Genomic DNA, 27016 nt, shown 5'->3' on the forward strand with positions numbered 1-27016 from the left:
TAGGGCGCCTGGGTGGCTCAGTGGGTTAAGCCGCTGCCTTCGGCTCAGGTCATGATCTCAGGGTCCTGGGATCGAGTCCCACATTGGGCTCTCTGCTTAGCGGGGAGCCTGCTTCCTCCTCTCTCTTTCTCTCTGCCTGCCTCTCTGCCTACTTGTGATCTCGCTCTGTCAAATAAATAAAATCTTAAAAAAAAAAAAAAAAAAGAAGCTATAATCTAGGTATAGAACTGTAAGGAGTTATTTCTGTTCCTGGTGTATTTTTATGTTTTCCTCTGGTAAAGCTTTTAATGGAAGAAATAAACATTTAATTAAAATTTATATATAGATTCTAAAAAGCCTGTGATAACTTTAAAACTCATAAGGGGTTTTTGTAAACATGTAAAGCCATACTGTTAGTGGGAAGTACCTTTCCAGAATGTTAGCAAGCCTGTCTAGAATTGTAGGGCTTCATGGAATGGTTGATGTTGTATCCGTACTTTATTCTTTTTTCTCCCTTTCCCCAACTGAAGGCATTGTATTGAGATTGTATTAATTATATTGAGGTTAACCTAGTGCCTGTCTAATTACAATGTTGTCATAGATGGTTGATTTTTGGGGGGCTCTTTGATGGCCTCTGTAATTTTCACTTCAAGTATAAAACCAAAATAAAAATTTAAATATAAAGCTTATAGAACTTAAAATATGTTTTCATAAAATGAATTAATGTGATTTTTTAAAACCAACTAGCTGCCAATCACAACATGAATATAATGCTTCTTTGAGGGTATTTTGATACACCTGTACTACCCGTTTTTGCACATCTTTTTTTTCTACGTCTGTTAAGACATTTTTTTTTTTTTTGTGCTGGGATATTGTTTGATCCTAATGCATCTTTCATGTATTAACTTTCTTCCGTTTTTGGTAGCCCACAGCAGTTAGAGTAGTACTATACTAGTATCAGTATGGTCTCTGAAATCAAGTTGTAGTACTTGATAGATGTCATCATCCAAATGATTGAAAATATGCTCATAGTACATGTTTTTAGGTTAACATCAAAATAAAAACACAGAATATATAGAATATGTGTTTTCATAGAGGACTTGAGGAACCTTAAGCATATGTCCTTGGTTTGAGAAACACTCAAAAATTAAAATTTTTCCCACCTTTTTCATAATTAACAGTGTTGTAGTGATGAGACATTTGATGACATGGAGAATTGGAAGGCTGAGCATATACTTTACAGGTTTAGGCTTTATTTACTTTAAAAAAGTAAGTTTTTACACTGTCCAGTATGGGGGGACCATGCCCAATTTCTTTTGAAAGAGGCTATTCTTCCTTAATACCCAGAGTTAGTATTTCTTTGATTGTTGTTTTTTTGTTGTTGTTGTCTTATTTTTGTTTTTTTAAGATTTTATTTATACTTGTTCAGGAGGAAACAAATGTGGAAAAAATAAATAAGGGGAAACCTAGGTGAAGATTTGAGTAATTTCATATAAAATTCATAGTTGAGTTAAATAGGTTTCTATCTGTATATAAATACTCAAGCTATATTTAGAGAGAGGAGCTTCCTTAACACTATGTATACTCTTCAGTCATTGTCCATTTTTGCTGCCTCAAGGTGAAGATGTGGAAAAAGTTTTGGATGAGTGGAAAGAATATAAAATGGGAGTACCAACCTATGGTGCAATTATTCTTGATGAGACACTTGAAAATGTGAGTGTAATAAAAGATTTTTAGTGCAGTGATCAGCTGTTTTAATCTTATTAGTAAAATATGTGTTATTTTGTCCTAAACAGGTTTTAAAATAGACTTTAGTGCTAAAAGGCCAAATTTTGCATATTTTGTCTGCATTCTGGGTCTTACGATTTTCTACTTGTAGTATGACTTACTGCAAAAAAAAAAGTCATTTAATTGTTGGAGAAATACTTTAAAATGGTCAGAATGCCTGCCTTCACACTAGTAGTGGTATAGTCAGACTCTTAGAAGATATTAAAATCAAGTATTGTATAAAATTATTGGTTATGACAGTTACTTGAAGTAAGGAGAAAGCAAGTTTTATATTTACCTCTGCTTGTTTTTATAGGTACTACTGGTTCAGGGGTATCTAGCAAAATCAGGCTGGGGATTTCCAAAAGGAAAAGTAAATAAAGAAGAAGCTCCTCATGATTGTGCTGCTAGAGAGGTGAGTTCCTGCACTTTGAAACCTAGTAATATTTGGTGATTATGCTTTGAGTGTGCTTTTTAGCCATGGAGATTTATTATTTGGACCATCAAATCCTCTTTCTAGAACTTGACTGCATGAAGTAACTTATCTTTTATAACGATGCTTTTGCCCATATCTTTTCTATTATTCTTCCCTTAATTTGTTTCCATTTTCTTTTTCTTTCCTTTTTTTTTTTTTTTAAGGTTGTCTTTTTCTTTCTTTATTTGACAGAGAGAAAGAGGCAGACAGAGAGGGGAAGCAGGCTCCCCACTGAGCAGAGAGCCCAATTCGGTGCTTAATCCCAAAACCCTGAGATCATGATCTGAGCTGAAGGCAGAGGCTTAACCCACTGAGCCACCCAGGAGCCCCTCCATTTTCTTTTTTGCCCATTTTTAATTGTTATCTCTAACTCCTTTCTATTTTGATGATATATTCTCTACCCTTTTTTAAGAGTTGGATTTGTAATTGGTAAAACATTTTGGCAATTACAGTCCTTGTTTTACGTTTATAGTCTTGGCTTCCAGACACAATTTGGGCTTTTCTAAGAAATTTACGTTTGTTGCTCAGAACCCTCTCTAGCTTCCTGTTGTCTATAAGATGAAATTTAATTCTTTTAAATATTGAAACTCCCTCCCTTATCCCCAACACAAAATTTAGCTATTCCTAAATTTGTCTTTGTTCTCGGTCAGAAGAATTTATTCTCTGTCTCTGAATTTGACTGCTTTGTTTCAGTTTTAAACTTCGCTTATATTATTTCCCTAACTGGAAGTTTCTCTATTCTTCCTGCCTATTCAAATCCTATCTAGACCCAGCTCAAATGATCTTTTTTGCCTGAAGGATTGCCACGAAGTAGCTCTGTATCCAGTATCTGAGTTTATTTATCAATGAGATTTAGAGTGAATAAATTTTTTTTAATTGAGGTATAGTTGACACACAGTGTTATATTAGTTTCAGGTGTACAACATAGCGATTCAAGTCTAAACATTATGCTATGCTCACAAGTGTAGCTGTCATTTGTCACCATACACTGTTATTAAAATACCATTGGCCATATTCCCTATACTCTACCTTTCATCCCTATGTCTTACTCAGTCCATAATTGTAAGTCTGTACTACCCACCCCTCTTCATCCATTTTGCCCATCCCTCAATCCTGTCCCCTGTGGAAACCATCAGTTCTCTATTTATGGGCCTGTTTCTGCTGTTTGTTTTTTAGATTCCACATATAAATGAAATCATATGGTAATGTCTTTCTCTGTTTGACTTATTTCACCTAACATAATACCCTTTAGATCTATCCATGTTGTTGCAAATGCAAGATCTTTTTTTTTTATGGCTGGGTAATACTCCTGTGTGTATGTGTGTGTACACACACCGTATCTTTATTCAGTCATCTGTCAAGTCGATGCTGGGGTGCTTCCATGTTTTAGCTGTTACGAATTATGCTGTAATAAACATAAGGGTGCATATACTTTTTCAAATTAGTGTTTTTGTATTCTTTGGATATATATCTAGTAGTGGAATTACTGGATCATGTGGTTATTTTTATTTTTAATTTTTTGAGGAACCTGATACAGTTATGCACAGTGGTGGCACCAGTTTGCATTCCCACCAACAGCACTTGTTATTTCTTGTCTTTCTGATTCTAGTCATTTTGTAGAGTGGAAAATTTCTAAAGTTTATTGTTAATTAAAATGCCATGTATTTAAAAAATTAATTCATGAGCACTACCCTATAATAGTCTCGGAACTTTTATAAGTTATTGTCTAGACATTTGCTTGGTGTTAATTATGTAATTATGTATTACTTGTGATATGCTGTGGACTGTATTCTTTTTTTTTTTTTTTTTTAATTATTTATTTGACAGATAGAGATCACAAGTAGGAAGAGAGGCAGGCAGAGAGAGAGGGGGACGCAGGCTTCCTGCTAGGCAGAGATCCTGATGTGGGGCTCGATCCCAGGACTCTGGGATCATGACGTAAGCTGAAAGCAGAGGCTTAACCCACTGAGCCGCCCAGACACCGTGTAGACTGTATTCTTATTTATCAGTTCCTTGGTCACTTAACTGCACTACATCTTATCCTTGAAATTTGAGACCCTGAGCTATAAAGAAGCATGATATAATGGAAAGAAAACTAGCCTAGGAGTTGAAAGATTTTTTTTCCTGTTAATAGTTCTCATATATGTTAGTAGCCTAGAGACTTAGGGTGAGCTACTTAATTTCTCTGTGAGATACACATTTATTAAGAAGAGTTATGTAAGGACTTAATAACTTGAGGTGAACCTTAGGTGTTAGTGATTAACTTTGAAATATTTTTGAAGGGGCGCCTGCGTGGCTCAGTGGGTTAAGCCGCTGCCTTCGGCTCAGGTCATGATCTTAGGGTCCTGGGATTGAGTCCCGCATCGGGCTCTCTGCTCAGCAGGGAGCCTGCTTCCTTCTCTCTCTCTCTCTCTCTCTCTCTCTCTCTGCCTGCCTCTCTGCCTACTTGTGATCTCTCTCTGTCAAATAAATAAATAAAATCTTTAAAAAAAAAAAAGAAAAGAAATATTTTTGAGATGGCAGTATAGATTTTGTGGCAAATCTCATTTTGATCTGTTGCCTTACTATTTTTTTTAATTCAGTGTTTTGCTGCAGCAATGTTCACCACCTAGTTTAAGTTTGGATGTAATTATTAGTGAGCAATAATAATTAAAATTCTTATAAACTACTAGAAGTTATTTAACACAGAAAAACCATTAATGGTTTGCATTTTAAATTTAATATAGAACAGCTAATTGAAGTAAGTTTTTTTTTTTTAAGATTTTATTTATTTATTTGACAGAGAGAGAGATCACAAGTAGGCAGAGAGAGAGGCAGAGAGAGAGGAAGGGAAGCAGGCTCCCTGCCTAGCAGAGAGCCCGATGTGGGGCTCAATCCCATCACCCTGGGATCATTACCTAAGCCTAAGGCAGAGGCTTTAACCCACTGAGCCACCCAGGTGCCCCTGAAGTAAGTGTTTTCAACAGCTTATAGACAAAGTCATTGTATCCAGGTAAGTGAAGGTTTATACACACCTCCTAACATATAAAGCTGTTTACGTAGCAGGAGAGAAATTGACATATACTCTAAGAGCTTTCCTTTTACTTTTTGTAGGTGGTAGGAGATGAAATGGAGCAGTTGTAAAGTCTCCCTTTTATGTCCTCAAACTCTGATTCTCTTGCTCAAAAGGAAGGACAAGTAGAAATCATAGCATCCTACTTAGAGGAATTGATGTGTAGTTCTGTATGTAGAGTTAGGTTAATCCTATAGCAGTAGATAATTGTCTAGGTCCAGAAAAGACACTGCATTAACTAGAAAACAGTCTAAATTTGGACTAAATTTGGTGAGATCTGTATTTTTAATTGGATCTTTTTGAGGGAACTTGGAGGAAATCAAGTATTTAAACTTGCAAAACTGAAGAGAACTACCCCCCCCCCCATGTCTAAGGAATTATCTACATCTATCACTAGAACCTTTCTTCTGACCAGTTTTATACACTATATTATAAAGAGTCAGGATGATGCAGAAATAAAGTATTGGGGGAGGGAATGGGGGGTGCAGAGGCAGTTAGCCTGTGAGCGGAGGCACCTAGTTTTCAGTTTAGTTTATCTGCTCTGGGATACTAAGGTAAAAGATTCTCCAATTCATGTGGTGCTAATTTCAGTAATGATTATAGATCACTACAGTTTCTAAGAAAGTAAATGAAATATTTTAGGGGCATGGGGAGTGGGAGAATGGAATGTTGATGATAGGATGCTATAGAGAGTCTTGTGGGGAGGAATACAACCATTATGGGAGAGTTCAGTCATATACCAAGGTCTCACAGTGAACAGCAGAATAGGGATGCAAAACACTGGTGGTTGGTACTGGAGTCCATGTTCCTGACTACTACAATATAGGCAGTCAAGGAATATTTGTAAATGAGTATTTCTTAACACATAGATGAAAACGGAAGGAATTTGTGATTTTTTTAAGTATAAATATTTTCTAATATTTACCTTTCTGATTCAAATCACTTTTGGTTTTCTGTTTTAGAGTTTTTGTCTTGCTCTGAGGAAAGTGCAAATATTCTTAGGAACTGTAGTCTCAATTTCAGGGAAAGATTTTTTCCCTTTTGATAATAACAATAATTCTTCTAACCTTTCTTATCTAAGAAACATCCTCTTTTAGCTGATAAAGGAACTTGTCAGAAAAAAACCTTTTCTTTAATAAATTTTGGGATTAGAATTTGACTTTTATATCTGATTTTTTTTTTTTTAAGATTTTATTTATTTATCTGGCAGACAGAGATCCCAAGTAGGCAGAGAGGCAGGCAGAGAGAGAGAGGAGGAAGCAGGCTTCCTGCTGAGCAGAGAGCCTGACGTGGGGCTGGATCCCAGGACCACGGGACTACAACCTGAGCCGAAGGCAGAGGCTTTAACCCACTGAGCCACCCAGGTGCCCCTACATCTGATTTTTTAAATGGTTGCCTCTGTTATATAAAGAGACAAAAATTTTAAGATTAAGGTTGCACATTGTATCATGGCCTGAGCGGCTTAAACAACAGAGATTTATCTCTTCCTGTTCTAGAGGCTCCCAAGATAAAGTTGCCTGCTCATAAGGTTCAGGTGAGGGCTCTCATCCCAGCTTGCACGTGGCTGCTTTCTCACTGTGCTTACGTGGTCTTTCTTGGGTGCCTTTGTGAGTGCAGTGTGCCATGTCTCTTCCTCCTCCTCCTCTTCTTCTTCTTTTTTTTTTTTTTTTAAGGGTTTTACTTATTTTTTTGACAGATCACAAGTAGGCAGAGAGGCAGGCAGAGTGGGGAGGGGGAAGCAGGCTCCCCACTGAGCAGAGGGCCCGATGTGGGGCTTGATCCCAGGACCCTGAGACCATGACCTGAGCCAAAGGCAGAGGCTTATTTATAACCCACAGAGCCACCTGTGTTTCTTCCTCTTCTTACAAGGGCATCAGCCCTATTGAATTAGGCTCCCAACCTTATGACCTCATTTTACCTTTATCATCTCACAGGCCCTCTTCCCAAACAGAGTTGCATTGAGGGTTAGGCCTTCAACATGAATATTGGTGAGATAAAGTTTTAGTTCATAGCAGTTGCCGTTTTGAGTAATGAAAGTGTTCACTTAGTGGTCCTAGACTTGTACTGTGTGCTTCTGCCACTTGATGGTGCTGTAGTACTGTTCGGTGGTAGTAGGGGGAGGATGTACTGTCTGTAAGTTTTAGTTTAAAACCAGATTGGGATATTACCACAAACTCCTCTGAAAAATAGCAATGTTTCTTTTAATTTTCCCTTGTATTAATCTATAAGGAGGAGTTCTGTCTAATTTTTTTAAGCTTCCATTAGCTAGGCTGATGTCTTAAACGCTTTTTCTGGGACTTTTAAGTTATGCAGTTCTGTCATGGGTGCTTACCCTTTTAAGTTGCTAATAATGGCAAATTAATTTGGTTTGTTTTAGTTATGTTACTGTTCTTATTTCATTATCTATGGTTGTCCAGGGGTGTTTTGTTATAGCAGAATCTGACTCATAAGGGCTGTGTCTGTGGGCTGAACTGAAAGAAGTAGTGGCAGCTTTCTCAGGGACAAGGTGTGAATATAACTGTCAACAGAAAGCTTAGTGCCATCATTATAGTTTCCAACCCTTGACCTTTTGGTTCACCATTGTTAATTGGGTTCTGATTACTTTTATTCAGTGAAGTAGATTTAGGACAAAGATGTGAAAAATGGTTTCTCGATACTGTTCAAAGGATGCATTAGGATAACCTCAGTGTATTTTTTTTTTTTAAGATTTTATTTATTTATTTGACAGACAGAGATCACAAGTAGGCAGAGAGGCAGGCAGAGAGAGAGAGGAGGAAGCAGGATCCCTGCTGAGCAGAGAGCCTGACGTGGGGCTGGATCCCAGGACCCTGGGATCATGACCTGAGCTGAAGGCAGAGGCTTTAACCCACTGAGCCACCCAGGCGCCCCACCTCAGTGTATTTTTATTGTTGTTGTGAAACACCAGTTGTTGCACAAGCAAATGATACTTGGCAATTCACTTGTTTTGGGACTTATTTTTGTTGCTTGTTATTTAGCAAAACAGTACATTTTATTGTAATGAAACCTACTTTATTATGCATTTAATCCTGCGTATTGTGATTTAATCTTGATAGAATTTGTACAGAGCAACTATTGGTGGATTTATTCTACCTCTTCCTGTAAGGTTATAAAAGGACAGTAGGTGGAGGATTTCTTTATCTGTCTTTGCTGGTGCTTTTTCAGCACATTTTTAAATCTTACTTTAGGAATTTTATCTGATACCATTTGGGAAGTTAATCCTTTTCTGTGTGCTAGGAAAATTTAAGTATTAAAATACAGAAATGAATTTTATCCACAGAAGATAATATTGAAATTTTTGTCTTTGGTATCTTTATATGTAAGTGAGTTACTAAAAAGTTTTCCCAGTAAGTCTAATGAGAGTGGATTCCTAACTTTAGAGGCAAAGTGATTATTAATCATTTTTAGAATTGAGAGATTATATCTGTTACTTTATTATACTTGTTATAAGTTTAGTTGTACAGGGTTTGAAGCTGCCTGTGTTTAGTGCTGATGGTTCTTTTTATTTTGCTTCTTATTGTACCTTTTCCTTCCATATGATTCCAGCTATAGCCGCCATCCCCAGATCTCTAAATGGAATGCCTTTTTCTTCTTATTTGGCTAACTCCTGTTCATCTTTCAAGTCCCAGCTCAGGTGTATCCAGCAGAATAGGATGCTTTCCATGATACCTTCTCCAGATGACCACCCCATTTCACAACTCACACCTTAACCCAGAGCTGAGTTATGTATTCTCATAGTACCTTCCTACCTCTTGGCATGTATGTCCTGATTACAGCTATTTTCTTTTTTAGGCTGAGCTCCTTGAAGAGCAGTGCTTGCTCTGTTAATTCCTGAAGCCCATGCATCCAATAGTACTTGTTAACTTACTAAGCACACAATATATATTTGAGTGCACTAAATATATTGATACAGATAATTTCAAGTAGTATAGAGAAAAATAATACAAAGAATGTATTTGCTTGCTAACATTTTGCCATATGTGGTTTTTTATATTCAGTTATATGTGTGCATATGGCTTTTATTTACAAGTGGGTTTTGGGGGAGGGGGCAAAGGGAGAAGGAGAAACAGACTACCTGCTGAGCAGGAAGCCTGATGCAGGGCTTGATCTCAGGCCCCCGAAATTGTGACCTGAGCCCAAAGGCAAACGCTTAGCTGACTGAGCCACCTAGGCACCCCAGTTTTTATTTTATGTTCTTAAAAAGATTTAGAGCGAGCATGGGAGCAGGGGGAAGGAGGGGCAGAGAGAGAAAGAATCCCAGGCAGACTCCCCGCTGAGCTTCGAGCCTGAGGCAGGGCTCAGTTGCATGACCTGAGCCGAAATCAAGAGTCAGACACTTAACCGACTGAGCTACCCAGGTGCCCCTTAAGATTTATTTATGTATTTTAGGGAGAGAGAAGGTGTATGCACACTCACATGAGCACATGGTGGGGAGAGGCTGAAGGAGAGTCTAGACTCCAAGATGAATGTGAAACCCCACCCAGGGTTTGATCTCATGACTGACCGTGAGATCACAACTGGAGCCAGAACCGAGGGTCGCATGCTTAACCCACTGTACCACCCAGACATTCCTTGGTTTTTATTATTATTGCTGAATAATTTTGGAGTAAATTGCAGACATCATGCACCTTAATCCCTTAATACTAATGCAGATAAGTTTTAAGAACTAGGAAGTTCCCTCATGTAATCACAGTGTAGTTATCAAATTCAGGAATTTAACTTTGGTAGGTGTTGTTATCTAATAGGTTTTTAATGTTCACATTTACCAATTGCCCCATTATGTTCCTTTTCAACAGTTTCAACCCCTTCCCCATCCAGGATTCTCTTCCAGTCTTAGGCATTGTGTTTGCATTAGATTATTACATATCTTCAGTCTCCTTTAATTTGAAAAATTCCTCAGTCTTCTTCAGTACTTTTTTTTTTAAAGATTTTGTTTATTTGACAAAGAGACATAGCGAGAGAGCGCACAAGCAGTGGGAGTGCCAAGCAGAGGGAAAGGGAGAAGCAGTCTTCCTGCTGAGCAAGGAGCCTGATAGTGGGGCTTGATCCTTAGCAGCTGAGTCACCTAGCAGCCCCTCAATATTTATTTCATTAAGCATTTGTGTAGTTAGATACTATTTGTAACACAAAGTTAACAGGTTTTGCTAACAAGGAACTTGGATTATACTATTTACTTTCAGTGTAGTTTCTCACATATAGACCTAGGTGTGTATTCTTATTTGTTATTATAAGTACTGTTCAGGGAAGGAAGCTAATCAGAACAATTTAATAATGTTTATATATGTGTATATATATTTGAAACCATCATTCAGATCAAGATACAGAGTATTGCCAACACCTCAGAAGATTCTTTCCTGCCCTTTCTCAGTCAATACCCAGTTTTTCCACACCTCCTAGAGGGAAGCAGTACTTTGCCTTTTATCACCATTGATTAGTTTTGCTTGTTCTTGAGGTTCATATTAGAAAGATTTTGTGTTAGGTACTTTGTTTTATGTGTTTGTCCCCATGTAAATCTGTAAGATTGAGTTATACTGCATATATGGTTGTTGGGTTTCCTTTTATTGCTCTTTAGTATTCCAGTGTACAGATAGTTGCAGTGCTTTATTTCTTATGTGTTGGACTGTATCCATCTTTTGGCTATTATTATTAATTTTTAAAGATTTTATTTACTTATTTGAGGGGGAGCGCAAGCACCCAAGCACAGAGGGAGAGGGAGAAGCAGACTCCCTGCTGAGCAGAGAGCCTGTTGCAGGGCTCTGCAGGACCCTGAGATTATGGCCTGAGCTGAAGGCAGACACCTAACCAACTGAGCCACCCAGGGACCCTGCTTTTGGCTATTATGAATAAAACTGTTCCAAGTATTCTTATATATCTTTGTTGAGGTAAATTCTCATTTCTCTAGGTGTGGCTTAGTCATAAAGATGGTGTAAACCTGTTGCCAGTAGTTTTCTGGGTGGTTGTACCAGTTTACATTCCTACCACCTATATATGAAAGTTCTAGTTATCCAGGCCAACATGAGAAATTCCAACAATTTTATCTCATGTTTATGGATTGGAAGAATTAATATTGTTAAAATGTCAATAGTGGTAAAAGTCATCTGTAAATTCTGTGCAATCCATGTCAAGATTCCAATGGCATTTTTTAATAGAAACAGGAAAAAACAGTCCTAAAATTTGTTCAGAACCATAAAAGACCCTGAATAGCCGAAGCAATCCTGAGAAGAACAGAATAGGAGGCATCACACTTCTGGTTTCAAGCTACTGTAAGACATAGGTCATCAAAACAGTATGGTACTGACGGAAAAATGGATCAGAGGAACAGAATTGAGAGCCCAGAAATAAACCCAAGCGTGTACAGTCAACTAATATTTAACCCGGGAGCCAAGAAAACACAAGGGAGGAAAGATGGTCTCTTCCGTAAATGGTGCTGGGAAAATTAGCCGTTGACAAAATAATGAAACTAGATACATGTCTTTTTTTTTTTTAATTTATTTTTATTAAAGATTTTATTTATTTATTTGTCAGAGAGAGAGAGGAAGAGAGAGTGAGCACAGGCAGACAGAATGGCAGGCAGAGGCAGAGGGAGAAGCAGGCTCCCTGCTGAGCAAGGAGCCCTTTGCCGACTCGATCCCAGGACGCCAGGATCATGACCTGAGCTGAAGGCAGCTGCTCAGCCTACTGAGCCACCCAGATGCATGTCTTATGCCACTCATAAAAATTAACTCAAAATGGATGAAAGAAATAAATGTAAGACCTAAACCGTGAAACTTCTAGAAGGAGATAAAGGAAAAAAGCTCGTGGACGTGGGTCTTAGCAATGCTTTTTGAATGTGACACCCAAAGCACAAGCAGCAAAATAAAAAAACGAGTGGGACTACATCAAACTGAAAAGCCTCAGCAAAAGAAAGTGCCAGCAAAGTAAAACGGCTACAGAATGGAAAAAAGAAATTTGCAAATTATATAGGGTTTAATACCCAAAATATATAAAGAACTCCTAAACACAGTAACCAAAAACCCCCCTACTAATCCAATTAAAAATGAGCAAAAGACCTGAATAGACATTTTCCCAAAGGAGAGCTACAAATACCAACAGGTACATGAAAAGGTATTCAGCATCATTAGTCATTAGGGAAATTGCAAATCAAAACTGCAAAAAGAAAAAAAAACACAATGAGGTATCACCTCACACCTATTAGAATGGCCATTATCAAAAAGATAAATGTCAAGATGTCAAGATAAGGGGACTGATGGTGAGATTGTAAACTGGTGTAGCCACTATGGAAAACAGTATAGAGATTTCTCAAAAAATAAAACTACCATATGGTCTAGCAATTCCACTTCAGTTCCACTATATTCAAAAGAAACTAATATTCTAATTTGAAAAGATGCTGTACCCATGGTCGCAGCATTATTTATAGTAACTGAGAAGTGGAAACAACTTAAGTGTCCACTGACAGGTGATAAAGAAGCTGTGGGGTATATATATACACACACACACAGTGCACACACAAAATAGGTATTATTCAGCCATTAACAAGGAAATCCTGCCATTTGTGCAATATATGTGGACCTTGAGAGCATTATGCTAAGATTTTGAAATAAGAGAAAGACAGATGATGTATGATCTCAGTTATATGTGGACTCTAGAAAGAAAAAACAAAGAAACAGTCTCAGAAAAAGATCATATTTGTTGTTCCCAGAGTGGGGATGTGGGGGGTAGGGAGAATTGGAGGAACATGGTCAAAAGGTACAAACTTCCTATTATAGATAAGTGGTAGGGATATATTGTATAGCATGATGACTATAGGTAACCACTGCTGTATGATATATATAAAAGTTGTTAAGGGAGTACATCTTAAGAGTTCTCATCACAAGGAAAAAAATACTTTTGCCTTTTCCCTTTTACTGTAGCTGTATGAGGCAGTGGTTGCTAACTAAACTTAAGGTGGTAATCATTTCACAGTATATGTATGTCAAAGCATTATGCTGTACACTTTAAGCTTATACAGTGATATATGTCAGTTATATCTCAATAATAGTAGGAAAACTCTTAAGGTAATTTTCACTGCATACAAATATCAAATCATTAGGGGCGCCTGGGTGGCTCAGTCATTAAGTATCTGCATTGGCTCAGGTCATGATCCCAGGGTCCTGGGATCTCAGGGAGCCCTACATCGGGCTCCTGCTCAGTTGGGAAGCCCGCTTCTCCCTCTCCCACTCTCCCTGCTGTGTTCCCTCTCTCACTGCCAAATAAATATTTGTTTGTCAAATAAATAAAATATTTAAAAAACACACAAGTATCAAATCATTGTGTTGTACTATTGAAACTAATGCTTTTTAAAAATTTTTATTCATTTATTTTTTGAGAGATAGAGTGGGGGAGGGGAAAAGAGGGAAGAAGAGAGACCGATCTTTTTTTTTTTTTTTTTTAAGATTTTATTTATTTATTTGATAGAGGGAGAGAGATCTCAAGTAGGCAGAGAGGCAGGCAAAGGGAGAAACAGGTTCCCTGCTGAGCAGAAAGCCCGATGTAGGGCTTGATCCTAGGACCCTGACACCATGACCTGAGCCGAAAACAGAGGGTTAACCCACTGAGCCACCCAGACACCCCCTGAAAGTAATATGTTATCCATTAATTATATTTCAATGAAAAAATTTTAGCCATTCTAATGGGAATGCAATGCTTTGTCACTGTATTTTTATTTGCGTTTTCTTGAAGTTAAATGATTTTGAGCACATTGTCATGTTCTTATTGGCCATTTGAATGTTTTCTTAATTAAGTACTCACTTGTATATTACCCATTTTTTAAAAGTTGGGTTACTTCTCTAGATACAAAGGGCTTTCTGATATATTGTGGATTGTACTGTTAATGTTTTCTGGTTTATGTCTTCCCTTTGATGAAGAGAAGCAGTTTCCTGTATCATTGATGTGCAAACTTTTAGGTATTTCAGTCTTTTTTTTTTTTTTTTTTTTGGTGTCGCAGTCTTAATTGTTATAGTTATAAATCTAATATCTATCAAGGTTAATATATAATCAAAAATGTTTTTAATCTCTGTCTCAATCAGTAGAGTAGATCTTTGTTTTAAGTAAAAGGAAAAGTAGAGCATCTGGATTTTGCTTTAATGTGAAACATCAGATAACATATGCATTGTGAAATAAATCCACATGATTGATGGTTTTAATTACATTGCTATGTATATAAATGTTAAGATATGGGGAGGTATGAAACTTTTGTCACGGAGCTTCAAAATATTATTCTGGGAAAGATTGAATGTCACTGATCACCTTTAAGACTGTTAACTATGTATACCTACAATACTAGGTGTAGATGTAAAGAAACATTGGACAACATAGGACAAACATATAAAAAAAATAGGACAATACCAGATGTAGATATAAAGAAACATAGAATAATTTTTTTCCAATACCACATATGTACTTAGGTACCCAGTCTGACATTCCCAGAAGTAGGAAATACAGATGTTTCTCATATTCTATATACCAATAGAACATTTTTCAAGTGAGTATTTTCACCTAGCTTTTTTATTTTTAATGAGGAACAGGAGGTTTAGCATGCTTAGGGATTTACAGAAATGGTAACAAATGAGTTGCATATTGTGGAGGAGCTTAAATTGGGAGTCCTAGACTACACATGTCTGGGAGAAGGATAGCTGTGCCTTTTTTGAGGAATGTAGAAAGAGGTGCATGAAGTGACAAAGAGGGAAGAGACAAATGAGCAGGAAAAGCTTCTACATACCTGTACCTTTTGAGAGATTCAAGCCTGTCCATGTGTTTTAAAGATTTATTTATTTGACAGAGATCACAAGTAGGCAGAGAGGCAAGCAGAGAGAGAGAGAGAGGGAAAGAGAGGAGGAGGAAGAGGAAGCAGGCTCCCCGCTGAGCGACAGCCAGATTTGAGGCTCAATTCCAGAACCCTGGGATCATGACCTGACCCAAAGGCAGAGGCTTTAACCCACTGAGCCACCCAGGCGCCCCTGTCCATGTGTTTCAACATCTTTTGTCCCACTGAATGGTTAAAAGATGCTGAAACCAGAGGAAAGGGGAGGAACTAGGAATGTGTAAAAGATCCAAAATGGGTTCTAAGCCACTGAGAATTCAAAGCCTTTTTGATCGGTGGGGGTGAAGTGGGGGAAGGACTTTGTCAGAGTAATACAGATGTTATTTGAAGGAGAACTTTTAAGTCCAGAAGAGACCAGTGGTTTAATCAGAGTAAGTATGGTTTCTCTAGTTGAGAGAAGAGGTGAAGGTTAGATGTATTAACAGTTCCTGAGATTTATGTTCTCCCAATTCCTTCTCTTCCAGCCCTTGAGGCACTGCTGAGGGAAGGCAGTTTTAGAACCATGAGTCTGTTTCACTGGTTTTCAGGTTTTTTTGCATTCATCTCCCCGCCCTGCCAACCCCAACACATGGGGTTGTAGCTATACTTTTGGAATCTGTGCGTTTAAGTTTAGGACTAATCACAATTTCAGTTTTCATTTAAAAAAAAATTTTTTTTAAGATTTTATTTATTTGAGAGAGAGCGAGCAAGAGAGATAGCACAAGCAGGGTGGGGAGGTGCAGAGGGAGAAGGAGAAGTAGACTCCTCACAGAGCAAGAAGCCCAGTGCAGGACTCTATCCAGGACCCTGGGATCATGATCTGGGCTGAAGACAGATGTTTAACCAACTGAGGCATCCCGGAGCCCAAGAAACAGTTTTGTTTTGTTCTTTTTTAAATTTTATTTATTTACTTATTTGAGAGAGAGAGGGAGAGAGAGAGAAAGAAAAATCATAAGGTAGGCAGAGAGGCAGGCAGAGCAGAGGGGAGGAAGCAGGCTCCCTGCTGAACAGAGCCTGATGTGGGGCTTGATCCCATGACCCTGAGATCATGACCTGAGGCAGAGGCTTTACCCACTGAGCCACCCAGGCACCCCCCCAAGAAACAGTTTTATATGTGTAAGGCAATTTTTAGTTTGTAGCTTGGTGTATGTTTAGATTTGTAGATGCTATGAATAAAATCCATATATGGTCCCATTTTAAGAGTTATGGACTCAATTACAATGTATGTGTGTGTTGGGGGAGGGGTGCCATTCCTCACACCAACAAGCAGTTGTCAGACATTGGCTTGGGTATCCTCCCGTTCAACTCAGTTCTGACTCTGTCTACCTGGAAATGTCATCAGATTCTTCAGGTTAAGGGCTTGGTCCTATAAGACTTCCTTTTACTTCAGATGACAGTTGCAATTTGTTGTCTTCAGTGCATCTAACCTATTGGAGGTTCCAAAGACACCCTCCTTGGGTTTAATTTGCTAGAGTGGTTTTCAGAACAAAGAGAAACATTTTACTTGATCACCAGTGTATTTAAAAGGATATATAATTCAAGAACACCCAGATGGAAGAAGTGCAAAGGGCAGGATGTGGGGAAAGGTTGCAAAACTTCTGTGTTGTCTCCTAGTGTACCACTCTTCCAAATCTCCATGTTCACCAGACCGGAAGTCGTGCCCCCCCCTGGTTTTTTATGGAGCCTTCTTTATATAGGCAGTGTTGATTAAATCATCAGCTGTTGACCCTGGAGCTCAGTCTCCAGACTTTCTCCCCCTTCATGGAGGTGGGAGGTAGGGTAGGGTTTGAAGGTGGACTGAAAATTCTAATTTTCTGATCCCTTGGTTGGTTGTCCTTGCAATCAGTTCCCCATCTTTAGGTGGGGCCCAAAAGTCACCTCAGTAACATGGCAAAAGGTACCTTGGTTGCTTTCATCGATTAGGAAATTCCAAGGGTTTTAGGAGCTATGTATCAGAAAGGGATGAAGACCACATAATACGTACTTCTTTTTGTAAATCACACATCTTTCTTCATTGAATAGGTGAAGAACTTGGGCTGAGATATGTAAAAGGGTTTATCCATAGTTGAACACGCTTCGGGGCTAGAACTAGATCCTAGAATATTCTGATTTCTTGCCTCATGTTTTCATGCCTTTAATTGTCTGGATTTTTCTGAGTTTTTGCTTTGGAATGAATTTTAACAAACTGGAGGTCTAACAGAAACGATTTTCAATCGTCACCTAAATTTGTTATTTCCAGGTCTTTGAAGAAACTGGTTTTGACATCAAAGATTATATTTGTAAGGATGATTACATTGAACTTCGAATCAATGACCAGCTTGCTCGTTTGTACATCATTCCAGGAATTCCAAAAGACACAAAATTTAACCCAAAAACCAGAAGAGAAATTCGGGTATGTAATTTAAAGTATTTTCAGGCTGTTGGGCAGTATCCCAATTGAATGAAGTAAGAAATTGCTTTTAGAAACTCCCTGATGATAATTAACTAAATGAATTATTTTTTTGTGTCTCAGAACATTGAGTGGTTCTCCATTGAGAAATTGCCCTGCCATAGAAATGATATGACCCCGAAATCCAAACTTGGTTTGGCACCTAATAAATTTTTTATGGCCATTCCCTTTATCAGGTATGTTCCTGTTTCTTGAAAAACAATACTACTTCTGATCTTTTTTTTTTTTTAATGTAGCCAAATTTTAAGAGTGAATTCTTAATGTTTTCATAGACCATTAAGGGACTGGCTTTCGCGGAGATTTGGAGATTCCTCAGACAGTGACAATGGATTTTCATCAGTTGGGAGCACACCAGCTAAACCCACTGTGGAAAAATTGAGGTAAAGAAATATATTCATAGAATTCCTGCATCCTGATAGTTTTTTAATGCAGTAGCATCTTCCTTCTAAAGTTTACAGAGGTATTGGATTCCTTTTTGTGGGTATTATTTTGTTACTGGTCTTAGAGGTAATAGAAATTTTTTCTAAGGGTTTTTGATGAGATGAAAAAGGTTAATTAGAGTTTGAAAGGAGCTTCAGGCACATTTTAAAATAGCATACACAAGAGGGTACCAACTTTTTAGATGGGGAGATAGAACATGGAGGGAAAAAAAATCTGCCTCTGTGTATGTTGCTATTCTCTTCTCATAGCCTACTTCAGAGACAGTTAGGTCTCTGAAGATTGTTGAATGGAGGATATATTGAAGTCTGTTTTAGTATAGTGGTGATGAGGAATACTGATGTATAATTTGTTCCAAAACTTGCATTATGAAGACTTGGGCTTGCTGCTTTTCTTTCCCTAACAAAGACTGTTGTATTGTAAAAAGTGACTGTTACATGGACAGGAACCACAAAGAACATTTTTTTGGCTGGAACTTAATTATATCCAAATTATAATTACAGAGTAGGCTGAGTAAATAATTTTGTTAAATAAGTATATATATTTGTAATCTTGCTAGAACTTTTATATGTTAGGTTCAAAGAGAATTGCGTTATACATTTTCTTTAATTAAATGTTCTGATTCTGTCTGAGGGCTTCAGAAATTAAACAGGAACAAACCACATCTATAGTCAATATTTTTTTAAATACATAGGGAATATTTCATCTTGGTTGGGTTTTATGAGGACAGGAGCTTAGACTATGCCTCGAGAGTCATTTCTGGCTTTTAGAACCTGCGATTATAATCCCCAAATGATATACTATTAGACATAAGTGAAACAATATAGGAAAAGTAGATAGGAGTGTAGCTAAGATTTGGAAGAAACATACTACTCATAAGTTACAAAATAGTGACAGTGTTTGGAAAACAGTGGTATTTGGTGTTTGGGAGACTGTCCATCATAGCAAGTGAGGTGACTCCCATATCTTTTAGTCCTAGGCTTTGTGGTCCTGGAGAGTGGAGTAAGGATGTTATGAAGCAATTCTAACCAAATTTCAGGTTTCTTAGGCAGGATGGTGTGTTCTTAGCATATAGACATCGTATGTCTGTGATGATGTGTTAGAGGAAATACCTGAATTTTGTCTCAATAAAATAGGCATGCAGCAGGGGCGCCTAGGTGGCTCAGTGGGTTAAGCCGCTGCCTTCGGCTCAGGTCATGATCTCAGGGTCCTGGGTTCGAGTGCCGCATCGGGCTCTCTGCTCAGCAGGGAGCCTGCTTCCTCTTCTCTTCGCTCTGCCTGCCTCTCTGCCTACTTGTGATCTCTCTCTGTCAAATAAATAAATAAAATCTTTTAAAAAAAAATAGGCATGCTGCAATTTTATTGTTATTTTTAAATGGGAAAGGAGAATTGTGGAATATTCAGAAACAATCACTGTAGTACAGTTCTTTGGATCAGTGACTCTGGACTGTTGTTATACATGTAAGTGGTACTATAAAATGATATCTCTTGGGGCGCCTGGGTGGCTCACTGGGTTAAGCCTCTGCCTTTGGCCTAGGTCATGATCTCAGGGTCTTGGGATCGAGCCCTGCATCTGGATCTCTTCTCAGCAGGAAGCCTGCTTCCCCCTCTCTCTGCCTGCCTCTCTGCCTACTTGTGATCTCTCTGTCAAATAAATAAAATCTTTTTTAAAAAATGGTAGCTCTTTATTACAGACTACTATGTAAATATAACCTTTCACATTCAGATTCTTTAATGTAAGAATTTGAAACTAAACCTTTATTTAATTTGCTCATCTATTGTCTTGGGCCCCTTAATTTTTTTGCTTTAGAATATAGCTTAAATTTCAGATCCCCTTCTAGCATAGAGGACTTGTAACTTGTATCTGTGTAGGATCAGATTCCACACTTTAAACATTCTGGCTGAGAATGAGTTGTCTCTCCTAGTAAGAAAGAACATCCACTTAATATTTGTTTCAACTAAATTTAGAATTATTTTCTTCAGGTTTTTAAAAGGTATAATCACTTTTTTTTTTTTTTTAAGATTTTATTAATTCACTTGACAGAGATCACAAGTAGGCATAGAGGCAGGCAGAGAGAGAGAGAGGAGGATGCAGGCTCCCTGCCGAGCAGAGGGCCTGATGCAGGGCTTGATCCCAGAATCCTGGGATCATGACCTGAGCTGAAGGCAGAGGCTTTAACGCACTGAGCCACCCAGGTGCCCCACTTTTTTTTTTTTTTTTTTAAAGAGTTTATTTATTTGACAGAGATCACAAGTAGGCAGAGAGCCAGGTAGAGAGAGCGGGGGGGGGGGGGTGACGGGGACAGGCTCCCCGCTGAGCAGAGATCCCGATGTGGGGCTCGATCCCAGGACCCTGGGATCATGACCTGAGCTGCAGGCAGAGGCTTTAACCCACTGAACCACCCAGGCGCCCCTAAAAGGTATGATCACTTATAGGGAGGAGGTAATACGGATAATTTAGGGAAGTTTGGGATTAAATGTAGCACTTTTAATTCGTTCAAGAAATAGTGAACACCAGTCGCTCTTCTGGGTGCCAGGGACTAAGCAGTAGGTTAAGTAGGTAAGAATCCCTGCCCTTAGGGCACTTGTATTCCACTGCAGAGAGGTAGACAGTAAATAAGAAAGTAAGGTTGGTGATCTGTAAGATAAACTATCAAGGTGTTAGAAGAATTTTAAGTGACAATTTCGTGATACGGTTTTTATTTTTTTTTAAATCTTGGTGTAGTCGAACCAAATTCCGCCACAGTCAACAGTTATTTCCTGAAGGTTCTCCTGGTGACCAGTGGATAAAGCATAGGCAACCACTGCAGCAAAAGCCATATAATAATCATTCTGAAATGTCTGACCTTTTAAAAGCAAAGGTGAGTGATAATACATTTAAAGAGATTTTTATAAATTTAGATTTGACTTCGAAATGTATCTGAATTGAACAATTGCAGATTAACAGTTACAGAACTTTGCATTGTTGATCTAAGACTTTTGTGTTCCCAACTTGTGATTAGAAGCGCAGCAGAGACTTCATAACCTTTACAGTTTTGGTATAAATACAGTATAGTAAGTAATAAAAATTAGCATCTGACTTTGGTATATATGCCATCAATGAAAGGTTTATTATTGTGTTGTATTCTCGTGCATGATTATACCACACTTATCTGTTCTACTCTTAATGGACATTTTGGTTTCCGGTTTTGGGCTTTTGCAAACAATGTTGCTATGGCTATTTCCATATGTATATTTTGATGAGTATTCTTTTGTGTATAGATAATGAATAGAATTTCTAGATCACTGGATATGCCTGTTCTCAAGTTATCTCCAGCGGAATATATGAGAACTCCACTTGTATATCCTTACTAATTCTTGGCAGTGTCTGTCTTTATCATTTTAGCCATCCATTTGTGTGCCACTCTTCCTTGTTTGCATTCTTTTAAAAAATATTATGGGGTCATCAAAATTAAAAACTTTTGTATATCAGAGGACACTCAATGAAAAGATAAACCCACAGAATGAGAGAATATTTGCAAGTCACATATCTGATGTTAGATTAACATCCAGACTAACTCAACAGCAAAAAACTCCAATTAGTGCTCACTTTAACAACACATATCCTAAAATTGGAATGATAGAGAAGATAAGCATAACCTCTGCGTGAGGATGACACGCAAATTTATGAAAAAAACCCCAATTAAAAAATGAGCAAACAACCTGAATAGACATTTCTCCAAAGCAGATATGCAAATGGCCAATAAACACATGAAAAGAATCTCAGCATCATTAGTCTTTAGAGAAATGCAAATCAAAACCACTCTGAGATACCATTTCATATCCATTAGGATAGCTGCAATAAAAAAAAAAAAAAAAGGCAAACAGCAAGTGTTGACAAGAATGTGGAGAAATTAGAGTTCCCCTGCATTTTCGGTGGGCATGTAAATGGGGTCTAGCTGCCATGGAAGATAGTTTGGTGGTGCCTTGAAAGGTTAAAGACAGAATTACCGTATGATCAGCAATTCCACTTGCTGGGTATATCCTCACAAAACTGAAATCAAGGACTCAATCAGGTAACTTGTGTACCCATGTTCATAGTGGCATTATTCACAATAGCCAAAAGATGGGAACAGCCCACATGTCTGTCAACAGATGAACAGATTGACAGAATATACATACAGGTATAATGGTCATAAAAAGGAATGAAATCATGACACATACATACTACAACATGGTCATTGCAACTTAGGCACATGCTGCATGAAGTCACACACCATGGAAAATATTATACCATTCTGTTTATATTTGGTACCTAACAGACAAATTTATAGATACAAATTAACTTGAGCTTACCAAAGCGAGGGATGGGGGAATACAGAGTTATTTAATGGGTATAAAGTTTCTGTCTGGGATGATGAAATAAGTTCTGGAGATGGATACTGGTGGTGGTGCACAACATTGTAACTATACTTACTGCCACTGAATCGTACATTTAAAACTAGTTATAGAGATAAACTTTATATTTCTTATACCACACTATAAAATACCAGGAGGAGCAGAATGAATGAAATTGGATTAAAAGCATGTGGTAATGTGAGTTTCTGTCAGCCTATTTCCTTACTATTTAAAAAATAATTTTTTAAATTGGAGTATAGCTGATAATGTTACATTAGTTTCAGGTGTACAACATAGTGATTCATCATCTCTCTGTTACCACAGGTGTAGCTCCCATCTGTCACCATAAAACCACTGTATAATGAATGCTATTACAGTGTGATTGACTGTATTCCCTACACTGTACCTTTTATTCTTGTGACTTACTCATTACATATTAGAAGCCCATTCCCCTTTACCCATTTTGCGCATCCCCCTTTTGGCAAGCATCAGTTTGATACTGGTATTGATATGATGTGGTTCCCCAGTGTTTTAGGAAAATTTAGGGGGAGGACTTTGCTAAACTCTTATTCAACCAGCTAAACATAATCTTGGGGGTATATGCTTTTGTCCTGTTATATTATAGTGTGGGTTTACATTTTATTTCTTTTCATTGGAAAAACAGAATCAAAGTATGAGGGGAAATGGCAGAAAACAGTATCAGGATTCACCTAATCAGAAGAAAAAAACAAACGGGGTCCACAGCCAACCAGCCAAGCATCAGAATCCCTTGATGGTAAGACTTTAGCTCTAAATCTAAGAAGGCAGTTCACCCTATTTTAGGAGTGGAACAAGGGCATTGTCAAAGCACATGAAATTGATATATTGGTAAGATTTTGTGGAGTGAAATTGTGTATTATTTGCTCACTTAAAATCTCTGGCTCTCTGTTACAGGTTTGTCACATTGATTCAATAGCACAGCTGATTTTTGCTTTTTTATGTGGGTATTTAAATATTTTTTAATACTGTGAAAATTGTGTAGTCAACCCTGCTTTCTAGAAAGAGCAAGTCCTTGACTGTTTTTCTGTATAGAGTCTGTATTTTTTTTTTAAGATTTTATTTATTTATTTGACAGAGATCACAGGTAGGCAGAGAGGCAAACAGAGAGAGAGAGAATGAGAGAGGAGAAAGCAGCTCCCTGCCGAGCAGAGAGCCCAATGTGGGACTTGATCCCAGGACCTGAGATCATGACCGGAGCTGAAGGCAGAGGCTCAACCCACTGAGCCACCCAGGCACCCCAGAGTTTGTATTGTTTTAATTAAGTTGAAAGTTGGGAAGAACATTATGGTATATTTTTTTCCTTTCAGATTGATAGAATTTAGAAAATTAAAAATAAAGCCAGTGCCATAGCCCTTAGACTAGGCCTGCAGACAGATAACTGTGAGCATTTTAAGCATTGACTTTCACTCTTAGTTTGTGCTCTAGAAAGTGGTTCATAACTAATGGGTCTCCATTGCTTACCTTTTCTGTAAGTCCTGATGAATTCTCTTGTAGTTTCAGCTACTTTTCTTTTTTTAATGGTGGGTGATAATAGTTTTAAGGTTTTAGCAAAAAGTTTTTACCTCAATTTCTGTTTGCTATTTGCTTAACTTGGGGTATATTGATTCCGTGGGCAAACACATGTTAAAGATGAGTTTACTGTTAGATTATTTGCCTTTTACTATTATACTTCTTTCCTGACAGATGAGCACAGATAAAAAGAGCCATTTGTATGTTGTTGAGTGTTTTGGCAACACTTAAAAATAACTACTTGGTACAATCTTCTAGAGAGTAGCTTGACTATATGGAAAGCCTGAAAAGTGTTTTTTTTTTTTTTTTTAAAGATTTTATTTATTTGACAGAGAGAGATCATAAGCAGGCAGAGAGGCAGAGAGAGAGGGGGAAGCAGGCTCCCCGCTGAGCAGAGAGCCCGATGTGGAGCTTGATCCCTGGACCCTGAGATCACGACCCAAGCCAAAGGCAGAGGCTTAACCCACTGAGCCACCCAGGCGCCCTTGAAAAGGTTCTTAAATTGTTTCCCTAGAAGAGAATTTTAAAGAATGTTCATTCCATTACTCTTTTGATAATGAAAATATGGAAACAGTCTAGATACCCCAAAATAAAATTTTAAATGCAGTATCATAGATCTATGCAGTGGACTACCATGTAGTCATTAAAAATGATGGCATAGATTTATATTTATTGAAAAAATAATGTTCACAGTATATTACATTTAACCCACTGAGCCACCCAGGTGCCCCCACAGTATATTACATTTAAAAGGTAGATTGGGATGCCTGGGTGGCTCAGTCAGATAAGCGTCCAACTCTAAATTTCGGCCCAGGTCATGATCTCAGGATAATGGGATTGAGCCCCATGTTGGGCTCCGTGCTCAGTGGGGAGTCTCCTGGAGTTTCTCTCCCTCTCCCCCTTACCCCAGTTGCACATGCTCATACTTTTTCTCTCTAAATGTTTAAAAAAAAAAAAAAAGTAGATTATAGCATAGTCCTATGTACTGAATAATTCCAGTGAATTTTTAGTAATTATATGAAAATTCACAGTATCATCATAGAGAAAAAACTACAAAGATACACGTAATGTTAATACTTAATTATCTCTGGGTTGAGAAATTTAATGAGTAATTTTCTTTTTCTGGTGTTTCTATATTGTACATATAATCAAGAACTAAAAAAAGTTTTAGGCTTAAAATAAAAAATAAATATAGCAGTGTAAGACCGGGATGGTGCTTATGTTACTGGTTGAATCTTCTTCCTGAGAAACTTGATCATACATCTCTTCATTTATAGTGAGTAGAATAACTGCAGCTGTTGTGTGTGTTTTTGTGTGTCTGTGTGTGTGTGTGTGTTTTTTTTTTAATAGAAATGTGAAAAAAGACTTCATCCACGAAAACTTCAGGATAATTTTGAAACAGGCAAGTCATTTTCTTTTTAAAACCTCTGGTGGGATTTGATTTGGTTTTCTCCTAACCTTGATTTTAGTTGAGGTATGATGGACTGTGATGGACAAGCAGTAAGAGTTGCACATGTTTGTAGAGAGTTCGTTATGTGTGGTCACGTTCTCTAAGTATGAAACTTGCTAAAATGACCTTTAATGATCAAGAGGAAATGATTTTTCCTTTCAGTGTGCTGTTTTTGTGTGTGAATGTCAAACCTTGGTGCTATGTGTGAACATAGTAAGTCAATAAATATTGGTGAGAGGGGAGTAGAACCAAGTATTGTAAAGGTGAGGAGACCTCATTCTCACATACATATGAGTACTAACTTCAGAAGGGCAACATTCCCCGCTTTTCAGGAGGCCTTGAGCAACTTTTTAAGCAGGTACTAGAGATAGCTTTTATTAATCAGTTATAAAGAGTAGGTTTGTGATCTGATTTGGAAAGTAATGGTGATGAATGTAGAAAGTTCTTTGGTAATAATTGATTTAATAGATGTCATTTGTAAGTATGGTAGACTTTTCTTACATGCTGTTTTGAATTGTGTGAAAGCCCTGTGCAGTAGATTTATTGCATTTATTTACCATTATTACATTTATACACCATTTAATTATTACATTTATTCACCATTTAAATTTAAGTCTTTCATGCAGAAAAGTCTGAAGAAATAGGAAGCATTATAATCATATTTTCTTGCAGTACTGCTTATAGTTTAAACAGGATAAATGCTATTTTAAAAGATGCTTTAAACCTATTTTGGAAAATTAAGGTTAACTATGAAGTCATAAGAACTGTCAGTCGTTTGGTATATATACATATGGGTTTAGAAGTCCCCTTAATAAGATTTTTCTGGCCATGTTGTCTGGTGGGGATATGATAGGCTGATAGTTTAATTAACATAAGCTCAGAAATCAGTTACTTTACAAAATCTTTAAAAAGCCCATATGTTCAGGAAGAAGGTATATTGTAACTTCATATACCTAGCTTAGTTGGGGATGTTGTGGACATATAAAGTTTGTCTTAAAAAGGAAGTATAAAAAGATTTTTGTCTTGGGAAACCTCATTTGAGATTTTCTTTGCGCCTCAGCCTTCTTTTTTTTTTTTTATTTTAAAGATTTTATTTATTTATTTATTTGTCAGAGATAGAGCACGAGCGAAAGCGAGCACAGGCAGACAGAGTGGAAGGCAGAGTCAGAGGGAGAAGCAGGCTCCCCATGGAGCAAGGAGCCCGATGTGGGACTCGATCCCAGGACGCTGGGATCATGACCTGAGCCGAAGGCAGCTGCTTAACCAACTGAGCCACCCAGGCGTCCCAGCCTTCTTTTTTTTTTTAAAGATTTTATTTATTTAGTGGAGAGAGAGAGTGTGTGCATGCACAGGTTGGGGGAAGGACAGAGGGAAAGGGAGAAGCAGGCTCCTTCCTTTGCAGGGAGCCCCATGTGGGACTCGATCCCAGGATCCTGAGATCATGACCTGGGCCAAGGGCAGATGCTTAACCAACTAAACCTCCCAGGTGACCGTGCCTCAGCTTCTTGATGTCTGTTCCCGATCCATTTTCCTGGTTAGGTCTCCTCTACCTTTAAAACAAAAAACAAAAACAAACCTTGATAAATTGGGAGTTTTGTTGGACTGTGATTTTGAAAATTTGGATT

At 37.8% G+C, this 27016-nt stretch overlaps 1 protein-coding gene and 1 non-coding gene across 3 annotated transcripts in view; both read left to right on the top strand.

Moving 5' to 3' along the window:
* Positions 1–27016, top strand: part of DCP2 (decapping mRNA 2) — a 54900-nt gene that overhangs the window by 19819 nt on the left and 8065 nt on the right. For both annotated transcript variants that reach the window (XR_009407569.1, XM_059418380.1), the window contains exons 3-10: positions 1565–1692; positions 2063–2161; positions 17369–17521; positions 17642–17754; positions 17851–17958; positions 20742–20877; positions 23058–23168; positions 25292–25343. Coding sequence is in view for 1 of the 2 variants with exons in the window: in XM_059418380.1 (XP_059274363.1) it covers positions 1565–1692; positions 2063–2161; positions 17369–17521; positions 17642–17754; positions 17851–17958; positions 20742–20877; positions 23058–23168; positions 25292–25343 (900 nt within the window). In the remaining variant the exon portion in view is untranslated. The remainder of the gene's footprint in view (positions 1–1564; positions 1693–2062; positions 2162–17368; positions 17522–17641; positions 17755–17850; positions 17959–20741; positions 20878–23057; positions 23169–25291; positions 25344–27016) is intronic.
* Positions 21598–21702, top strand: LOC132028975 (U6 spliceosomal RNA). Its single transcript, XR_009407625.1, has one exon. It is a non-coding gene; the product is annotated as a U6 spliceosomal RNA (small nuclear RNA).

Source organism: Mustela nigripes, chromosome 12 (genome assembly GCF_022355385.1).
Source record: "Mustela nigripes isolate SB6536 chromosome 12, MUSNIG.SB6536, whole genome shotgun sequence".
Taxonomy (NCBI): domain Eukaryota; kingdom Metazoa; phylum Chordata; class Mammalia; order Carnivora; family Mustelidae; genus Mustela; species Mustela nigripes.